At 40.2% G+C, this 10805-nt stretch overlaps 1 protein-coding gene across 1 annotated transcript; it reads right to left on the reverse strand.

The window, feature by feature from the left end:
- Nucleotides 1-313: 313 nt before the first annotated feature.
- On the reverse strand, nt 314-8795 carry RFC3 (replication factor C subunit 3). The gene is made up of 9 exons (XM_058844735.1): nt 8647-8795; nt 6981-7118; nt 6385-6452; nt 4632-4729; nt 4175-4356; nt 3801-3937; nt 3581-3679; nt 2514-2583; nt 314-1283 (listed from the first exon to the last, which is right to left on the reverse strand). The coding sequence occupies exons 1-9, from the start codon at nt 8731-8733 to the stop codon at nt 1092-1094; spliced, it is 1071 nt and encodes a 356-aa protein (XP_058700718.1). The 5' UTR covers nt 8734-8795; the 3' UTR covers nt 314-1091.
- Between the last annotated feature and the right edge of the window lie 2010 nt (nt 8796-10805).

A 10805-nucleotide genomic window follows, 5' to 3' on the forward strand; every position in this document is an offset into this window, starting at 1 on the left:
AGCATGGTGAAGTAATAAAGCACATGAATTCTGTGATTCTTAGAGTATCATGGTACACAGACATAACATGTGAAAGACTTGCAGCACATGTATTGTTTGTTTTCTATTATTATCATTATTATTGTTTTGGGAGGTTGTTTTTTCACTTTGTCTTGTTGCTTGTATTTATATGGATTTTTTTACACTTCAGTGGCTCCCTTCAGTCTTACAGTGTGTGTGGGATGTCACACCTTTCTGAAAGATGTCTACATCAAAGCAGATGAATGCACCTAGACAGTCACAGACAGTGTAAAACACCAATTCAGCATTTTGCTCATATTTTCTACAATTTATTAAGCCATTTTAAAAATGTCACATATCAGTGTAAGAAGTGAAAGATATTTGTTGAAAGCTGAATCTTTGCCTTTCATTTAAAAAATAGAAATAACGTTTACCTGAGCAGCATTATGTAGGTAAACCCCAGAGTGTCAGACAGCAAGTGGACTTGCTTTATGAAGGTATAATCCTTCTAAATAAGGTGTTCCATGTGATTTACAAACAACACCAAAGTACTGCGCCTCCACAATTTCAATGCAACTGCTTACAAAGGAAAAAGAAAGAAAACATTTGGTGTGAGCACACTACAGAAAACACTGAGGCTAAAAAAAGAAGCCAAACACTAAGATGTATAGATCAGCAGGCAGAACATACATGTCCAAGGTGGAACTTGGCAGAACATGGAAAAAACATCTTTTTCCTTCAGCCTTGCCCATCTGTGATTAAAAAACAAAAACCAAGCGCACAGCACCTGCGTTCGCTCTTCTTAATGTCAGCTTACAAATATCACAAAGCAGCTCTGATCTTACACATCTTCCAAGGCCATGTGTCATCTTTCTGAAAGGCCAATGCATTTTGTATGGATCTAAAGATGGATTTGTGGCTGTCAAACAATCCATCTGGTTTCTAAAGCTGAACAAATATTGTTCTATTAAATAGCAAAATAAAAATATTTGACTTGGAACTAGGCTCAAGTAATCAAGCATTGACAAGTAGACATTTGCAACATCATTGGTATCTTGGCGCAACATTCTGTATATGACTTTGGGTATCAGTTAGAACATCATGTCATCCAGCCCATCCTCCATGAACTTCTTGTAAATTGCCATAAACTTTGCAACAAATGCTTCTAGATGATAAATGGCTTTGCTGCCCAGTTGCAAGCGGTGTTCATAGAAGGCCGCCATCTGTGCAACTTCTCCCTTCAGCTGTCCATCACAATTATTTAGAAGTTCTGTCAGGAGACCCTAAAATGGAAAAAAACAGAGCAGTATTTGAAAAATTAGATATTTTTTGTTAAGAGGATAACCTTGGTTCTCTGAAAATAGCCATGCATTAACCAACAGTTTACTCATTAATCCAATGGAAAAGATATTCCTTTACTGGAATAATTTATGCCTTACTAAAAGAAAATTAATTAACCTCATCTCCAAATACTATAACCTCTACTGCATGTAGGTACATGGCCAAAGGAGAATTCTTACTGAGACAGCAAGCGCATTAAAACTACTTACTTTTATCTTGACAGCATCAAGCACAAAGAGAAACAACATTAATAAAAAAAAAAGGAAAGGGTTATTTAGAATTTAAGTGTCTCTGTCTGTATTTATGAACATATTTATGTGCAGACACACAAGACAACTTGACTGCAATACTTCAGTCACTACAAAACCCCAAAATGCATTATTTTAGACACAGGAACAAAAACATCGCAAATCCATCTCAATTTGAACAGCCAGGATTAACTGAGAAGTATCTCTAGACCATTTCAAGTTTATGAAGAGGGAGCGGGTAGAGAACGTGCACCTTTTTCCTATCAAACACAGCAATGTAGGATCCACTAACCTACTGCAAGAAAGGACAGTTAAAGAAACATCTAAGTACCAAAACCATCAGAAAGCAGAAATTTGTTAATGTGAAAAGAAATTATGTCAAGCATTACTAGGTTGCAAACATTATTCTTGATCTTTGCTCTACTCTAGCTGCCTTCAGCATCCTTTCATCCTGCTTGAGATAAAATCATGCATATCCCACTTGCTTTTTTCCTTCCAAGGTGACATCTGCCTTTGAACAGTCCTGCTGTTCCAGCATCCTTCAGCACACCTCTCCACGAAGACATAACAAATATTGAACTTACAGCAACAAAATTTTATAAAAGAAAACCAATCATATCAAGATTAGCCCATAGTCATATAATCATTAAGGCTGTGAAAGACAACCATGATCAACTTGCTTTAATATAGCAACTGGCCTGAGAAGTCAAGGCAACTAAGAATGTCCTCCTTTATTTTTACTCAGCTATGATGCCATTTTTCTTTGACTACTGAACAAGTTTTAGTCTGTTTGGAAAGGACACAACTTTTCATCAATATTTGGATGATTTATGGTGTTTTGGTGTATTTTTTTAAAAAGGCTTTAGTTGAGACTGTCACAGTATTAAAACTTATAACACAGTAAGAGCTAGATAGTTGAATTACCTTCATTATAATCTCAGGAGGGATGCAGTGTGTCAGGAGTTCATAAAGCCGTCCACGGACTTCTAAAAGCCTATTGGACAGACAACACAGAATATGAGAATTATGATCCCAAAGCATACTAATGTCCTTCACAACTAGTGAAATACAATGCAGGAAAAGAGGCAATCCAAGCAAAGCTTCTTTTCTGCTTTTGGTTTTGGGTGTTATTTTAAAATAAGCACTGCATGAGTCAATTTCAATTCAAAGGCTGCATATCACCTTTTATTCAAAAGATAAATGACACATAGTCTAGTTACAATGGTCTCAGTTAATCTAGAAGCTACAAGGCTATTGTAATTTGTGTCAGGATTGTTTCCCTTTAATTCTTCTTCATATCTAAGTTATTCATGCTTAAGACTAGTGAGAAGACACAATTTACTAGAGCCAGAGAGTTCCTTTATGCTGTTCTTCTGTCTTCATTGTTTATATAAAGGGGTAAGACAATTAGGTGGCAGAACTGACACAATTAGCCAATGCTCAGCTTTTGATAACAGGAGGGCAGATGCTACAAGCATTTAAACTAAGCGACATCTCATGCAAGTAATACATAAAACAGACTAAAAGGATCAGGTTTTGGATATGACAATGAGATTGATACAGGGGTCATCTCCTGATGTGCTCAAAAAAAGATACAATTTCTCATTTCCAGCTCTCTTACACAGGTGCTTTATGCTAAAGATGGTCAAAGAGGAGCTTTAAGTAAAACAAACAAACCAGAAAACCACACCCACCCACCACACTCACTCAAAAAAACAAACAAACAAACCAACCAGGAAACAACTGAGTCTATGGTCACTTTAGACTATTAAGCTTTGACAGGGAAACGCAACAGCTCTTCATTTCCTGATACTCATTCAGCCTTCTCTCGCAATTGTAAAGCTCAACTCCTCTGCCTGCAAACCTCCAGTAGAAATATAGAAAATTACACATAACTGGAGATGCCACATTTTTTAATTCAACTCTTTTTTTTAGGTTCCACAGCACACGGAAAACATCATTTACAGCTCTTAACAAGTGCATTCACCTACCTTTGTGGTGTCTGTTGACCAACAATAGCATTTGCAGTTTCTCGCAAATAAACTTCCCAGTCCATCTCAGGAATGTCTTGATCAGCAGTAAAAGGATACCTACAACATAATATATTTTTAGAAATTACAATCAAAGAAAATTGTTGCCAATTTTAACAAGACCTTAGAAGCAAGATCATTTCTGACAGTACCATTTACAATAATTTTTGCAATGACTTACTGTTGTACTCTGCAGGACTCACACATAAGTAATGCTTTCCGAAGATTCCTGCCAGATTTCTCAGCAATCCTTTGAGCCAATTCCTGAGGCAGAGTCAGGCCTTCTTTCTTACACACACTGGACAAGACATGGCAGATCTAGACAGAAAAAAGCATGGAGTGCAACACTTAGCAAACTGTTCAGCACCTACAGATTCTCCTGTGAGAAAGATTTCTGGACCAGAGGTGGACCAGTCTTTCATAAGCCATGCTTGGCAAACCATCCAACACAAAGGAAAATTAGGTAACTATGTGAAAATAAAATTTAAGTCCACAGCAAGAACTTATCTAATCACAATTTTAAAGTAACTTATTTTCACTTCTGTTTCAACGTACATCTTCAATGCTGGGAGCAGGCACTCGTACAGCCAGGCATCTGCTTTGAATGGGTCCGATAATTTTTGACATCGAGTTGCAGCACAGGATCAACCTGCAGGTTGCCATGTACTTCTCCATTGTTCTTCGCAAAGCATGCTGAGCATCTTTAGTAAGTTTGTCAACTTCTGTTAACAGCACCACTGAAAAAAGGATTAAACATAGTGGGGTTCTGTATTAATATCAAATCTTTCTAAGAAAAAAATAGTTTTGACATACAAGCAATAATACCAAAGTAAGTGATATCACACAGAAAAAATCAGCATGGCTCCACAGGAAGGAAAATAAAGATTAAGATTACTTGTGTGCCTTTTTGACTGTACAGTCTTCATGCAATATACATGTATAAACAAAAGAGTGAACTGAAATCTCCCCATGTTTAAAACATATTTTGACTGGTTTTAACTGTTTTACTCACCTTTAAAATCTCGCTGAGTACTTGTCTCAAGCTGTTGGGACTGTGCCACTGTCTTCAAGAGCTCCTGAATTACCACACGGTCATTGTTTCCCGCATCACTGTACCAGGAGTTTGAATAAATCTTGTTTTAAAACCATCTTATACAGCATATAAAATACATCCTTCTAAAGTCAACTAAATGAGCAAGAAAGCCAAAAGAATTCAGAAGCTGCTGAGTTAGAATTAAACCAATACCCATATACTTTGTTGAAAGTTACCTCCTCTATAATAAAAACATCTCAAATCTTATGCAGGCACAACTGGATTACTAGCACTGCATCCCAGTGTAGTAAAACCACTGTTAATTAACACATTAAAATAGAACTTATCTTCTCCAGATGAGAAATCAAAGCTTTTTTTACCTACAGTTTGAACAAGGACACACAATGTGAACCTTTTTACTCATTATGGGAAGAACAATTAAACCTAACCACATAATAGGATGCCTGACTCAAAGGAATGATATAAATGCAGGGTTTTATTCTGCAGAGTCCTTCCCAGAAATTCACTTCCTCTCTCTGTTAGCCATTCACCCCATTCCATTTTACTCAAGATGCACATGACTTCACCATTGTTATAATTCAGTCAAACTTCACAGGCCATTGCACAGCACAAAGGTTTACTGTCTGGTCATACATGAACATGACAATTGCTCATTCACTGAAAGCCTATGAATCAGGATATTGTTGCTTAATCAAAACTCAGCACTTTTGTATTTAAATTCAAATATAATTATTACATGTTTCAAGCTCTAAGTACTCTATACAGAGTAACAGGAAAAGTGTTACTAGTATCAAGTTATCAGAGCTGGATTGAATGGTCATACATCTGATATCACCAAAATGATATATTCAAAACAGTGATTACCAAAAAGCCTCAGCTTTCATTGGTAATCAACTGATAATTAATTGTGCCAGTATTAGAACACCAGCTGATACTCACTAATCAAGAAACAGATTAGCTGAAGAATGAGTTTTTAAAGGAGATCTGGCACAGTAGAATAACTTTTAAAACCCAAGGCAGCGTGAGCTATGCATTACGGAACCAACACCTCCCAGTACACAATGACATTCACCCATTGTGATCAAAGCAACATTTCGGGGTTACAGATAAATACAAATATTTGCTTCGGGTCTCGGAACTATTGCCAGCAATTTCATAACTGCCAAAGAAGATGTAGATAGCTCCCATTAGAGCTTCTGTTGTTTAAATCAATATATGACCCCATTCAAGACAGGGTCCACATTATTTTGTGGTGGTCTTTCCCATGCTCTAAACATTTTATTTGGAGAGTTATAGGGTAAACCTTTCTTTCTTCCAAATTCTTAATTTTTGTATTTGTGAGAGAACTAACAATATGGAGGTATTAGGTCCAGTAGAAGTTCTCAATTTCAACTGAAATGATGAAATTTGTCAATTCAGAATTGTTTCTGTTACCCAGTCTTCAACATCAGCACGATGTAGCCAGCTTATGTAGCCAGTTAAACAGAACATTTCTGTCTTTAATTTGCAGCAATCCAAATTTTGTTCATTTAGAGCAGTTCAATTAAAAATCCTCTCCCTGTTCTCATTTGCAGACCAAACCCACAGACCATTCCCAAACTTGCTCAGGCAACAAATCAGGCAACCAGTCCCTCATACACTCAGGCTAAAGGCACTCACAACACAGCCAGTGGCTTACCTTTAAAGTGAGGCATTTTTACTGCATACTTACCTTGGGTTAACTTCAAGGTGATAATTACTTGCAATGGTGCTAATTTCAATCTTCTTCTTAGAAGGTGCCTATATAGAAAATAAGCACATTAAGTTTCAGAAAGTGTTCTAAAAATCTCTTACAGCTCATACTTGGCTAAGTCATAGGTATACCAAGAGTCTCAGAGATCAAAGAACCCCCGAGACACAGACTTGTTTATGTCCTATGGTCCCAGCCCCCCCTCCATAGAAAAAAAAAAAAGAATACTGACAAATCATCTAGCCTGTAAAATAGCAACAGGGGAGATGTTACTGTCCAAACTGAACTGCAAACAATACATAAAAAAACCCACTCTGAACAAAAAGCCTACACCACAAGAACAGCCAACCAAGCACAGAAAACAAGAGAGAATCTCATATCTTGAAGGCCTAAAGAACATCTGGAAAATAATTTGCTCATATAACCCAACTGGTATAATTAATTACATAAAAAAGGTTGAAGATACTGAGTGCAAAATAAAAAATTAATTTTTAAAACTCAAATAAATAGAAAGACTTCACAACAGAAATATGTATTTTCACTTTACTTCACAGCAGTTGGGAGAGTTATTTTTTTACCGTTATACTCTGATGCTCAATCCTCAGTTTCTCCACTCCTGCACCATATAATTCCCTTAACAAACACATTATTCTTGTTTTTTTTCCAGCTCCTGATGGTCCATACACCAACAGATGAGGAAAGTCACCACACTGAACCTGAACAAAAAGAAACAAGATCAGTTAGCTATCACAGTATTTTCCTTATAAGATCTTTTATCCTTCCATTTTCATTCAAGTTTACATTAAATGACTTTTACAGCTCCATCACAACACAGCACATAGTATTAAAACTGCTGAAATCCTTCCCTGCAGCAACATTTCCTAGAGAACATCATATTTGTCTGAAGGCCATGCACAACTCGTTTAACTTCAAACACCTCAGCACTCAAAAAATACCCCAAGCGAACCAACAACAAAACAAACCCCCAAAACCCCACTCCAACATTTATATGCTTCCCATGGTTACTAGAGTGACAGCTGTGAGAAACATATAGAAAAAAGGCTTGAAACAAAGTTTAAAGCAAATGTTTATATATACAGTTATGATATATGTTACCGCTGAAGATGAATAGATCACATGGACACAGGTCGAGGTGTGGTGAAGAGAAGAGAGAGTTTATTTTTCCCTCCAGGATTTATAGGTTTCTGACCACGGCCAGAGATTGGATGGTCAGGATAACACTTTCTCACAGCACTGGCCATGAGAGATGTCCATCACAAGACGTGTAACAGAAAGAATGTACACATATCTATGTTTACAGTTACTGTCCTGGGAAGGTCTTTAGAAAACTATGTTAGCAAGCTCAGAAGCTGAGTTTTCAGGGCGACAGATATACACATATGTATGTATGTATGTGTGTGTGTATAGGTATATGTGTGTACATATATATATATGTGTGTGAGCGTGTGTGTGTGTGTGTGTATACATGTTCAGTTTATTTCCTGAAGAGCTAAAAAAGCATGACTTGGAGCATATCTGGCCACACCCCAGAGAAAGCACTTACATTAGTGCGGTATCACTCATCCCTGAGGAAGTGAATGTGCCACTCGGCACATCTGGCAGGGGAAGCAGTCCTGACTTTTCATTCCCAGCTGCTCGCCTCAAAACCTTCTGCTAACATTAGGCCACCAAGCCAAGCCCTATTCTCAGGGACACTGAAACCAGCAGGAAGAAAATGTGCACACCACTTCTGAAAGAGTCGAGCCGCTGATTCCCTCGCAACCTTTCCCTCGGCATTAAGGCCGCGCTCCCAAGCAGGGCGCGATGCCGGGACACCTTCGCGCTCATCGGAAAGCCAGGGCCCGCACGGAGGGAAAGTTCCCGACAGGAGCAGCGCCAGGGGCCCGGAAGGAATCCCAATTATAGCATGGGACAGGTTGGAACGGACCACAGTGTCCAACCTCCCCGAACACAGGGTACAGGATTGCATCCAGACGGTTCCCGACTATCTCCAGTGATGGAGACTTCACAGCCACCCTGAGCAAACTGTTCCAGTGCTCGGTCACCCGCACAGTAAAGCTTTCACCCTTATTCAGGCGCAATGCCGACTGCGGGGGGATTCTCGCTGCGGGGAGGAGGGGACCGAGAGGGGCCTGGAGGCCGCTGGGGCCCCAGGCAGAGTCCGGCGGGGAGGCCGCCGGAGCGCGGCGGCGCCGGGCACAGCAGAGCCGGTGCCTCACTGACCAGGTTGCGGAGCCGTGCCGCCTGCTCGCGGTGGAAGTCGAGGCGGGCGAGGGCGCCGGGCCGGTGTTTGTCCGCCCACAGGCTCATGGTGCTCCAAAAACCCGCGGGCCGGCAGCGGGAAGCGCGCTCCGTACGGCGGCCGCCGAGGGACAAACTCCGACGGCGGCCCCGCCCCCGCGGCTCCCTCAGAGAAGCCCAGGCGGGGATCCCGCCCAGGCCGCGCTGGAGCTGCGGGGTTTCGCCTGCCGGAGGGACAGAGACACCCCCTGAGCCTTGGCAGCCGCAGCCGCTGGGCTCCCTGAAGGCTTTAACAAAGGAGCCCCTTGCCAAGCACTGCGCAGGAGATTAAGGCTGCCCGCCGGCCCAAACCAACAGGCCGGCTCCCCGGCGGGAGAGCGAGCCCTCCGAGCCCCATCTGAAATCGTTCCTCTTGCGGCTCATTTCAAGGAAACATAGAATCAGTTAGGGTGGAAAAAACCTCTGAGATCCAGCCTATGACCCGCACCATCAACTCAGCCAGACTGTGGCACCGAATGCCACATCCAGTCTTTCCTTAAACACCTGCAGGGACAGTGACTCCACCACCTCCCTGGGCAGCCCATTCCAATGTCTAATCACACTTTCTGTGAAGAAATACCTGCTAATGTCCAAGGTAAACCTCCCCTGGAGCAATTTAAGACTATAAAGACTTGGTCGAGGGAGTTTACAATCAGACGGTAATTTGGAATGTGCATTCTCCAAAAGCCCATAACACTTAAAAAGGCTTGTTTTATTTCTTGTTATTTGGTGGAGTCAACACTGTTATTTTATTGATAATGTCCACTGCGATTTGATGATGTTCATCTTGCCATCTTATCCTTAAAACTGTATTTCCTACGCCAGTTCTTTCACTTTAGTTTGTTTTATTACAAGAATCAGCTTTCAGAAGGATTTGTATTATTTTCTACCCTTTCTCAAAAGGTTTTTCTGCAGCTTCGCTATAAATTAATGAGTTACCAATAATATATGTATTGCACACTGAATTTTCAAATTCCATCTGTGTGTGTGGCTTTGTGTATATACAGAATATCTATGCAGAGAATTACACAAAAAGTATGTATCTAATAGACCATCTCATTTAGCTCTTTGTCTTGTAGCCCAAATAAATGAAACATCTGCACAAGTGATATTATTTGAAAGTAGAATTCCTTGAAGTAATGAGACATGGATATCTATACGCATGAATAGTCTGAAATGTCAGCCAATTTTTAGGTTTTTTTTTTTGCTTATATGATTTTTGTGAAAAAAAAAAAAGGAGATGAAAAGGAGATGAAATGTTCATGTAGCTGTTCATATTTTATTAGGTCTCTGTGCTCATTTATTCACACAGTCAGGAAGCATAATGCAAGCAATGGCTGCTCTAACATAGACATTCGAGTTACTCATGAAGATCACAAAAACCTGCTGGAGGCACGAGGTAGTAGAGCACTTTTCATCAATACCATGTTACCTGTTTGTCTGAAATGGTTACATTACTTGATCTCATGGACATGCTTTAATCAGTTTTATTTGCAGATTACCATGAATTAGCAAATTCTACAACTACCTGACAGGACAGTGTAGCCAAGTGGGAGTCGGCCTCTTCTCCCAGGTATCCAGCAGCAGGACAATAGGACACAGTTTTAAACTGCACCAGGGGAGGTTTAGGTTGGACATTACAAAGAAATTCTTCACTGAAGGGGTGATTAGATACTGAAATGGCCTACCCAAATAAGTGGTGGAGTCACCAGCCCTGGAGGTAGTAGGGAAAGACTGGATGTAGCACTCAGTGCCATGGTCTGGTGGACAAGGGGTTGTTTAGTCATAGGTTGGACTCAATGATGTCAGAGGTCTTTTCCAATGTAGTTGATTCTGTGATTCTCTTGGTACTTCTTTGTCAGCACTGCCCTGGTGCATGACTGAGTTTGTGAAAGCTGTGGCAGCAATATCCTACGCAATGCTTACCTTCTACCAAGCACCACAGGATGTTCTTCTCCTCTGCCATTTGCTACATTTACGTTTTTGGGTCTACAGTGTTTCTCATCCGTGTCTGCTCTCTCTGCTCTGTACCTTCAGAGCAATCTCTGAATTTGGCCATTAATTAATTTGGTATTCTCTTTGGTTAGCTGTATTTATCACTT

The sequence above is a fragment of the Poecile atricapillus genome, chromosome 1 (genome assembly GCF_030490865.1).
Source record: "Poecile atricapillus isolate bPoeAtr1 chromosome 1, bPoeAtr1.hap1, whole genome shotgun sequence".
NCBI classification, from domain to species: domain Eukaryota; kingdom Metazoa; phylum Chordata; class Aves; order Passeriformes; family Paridae; genus Poecile; species Poecile atricapillus.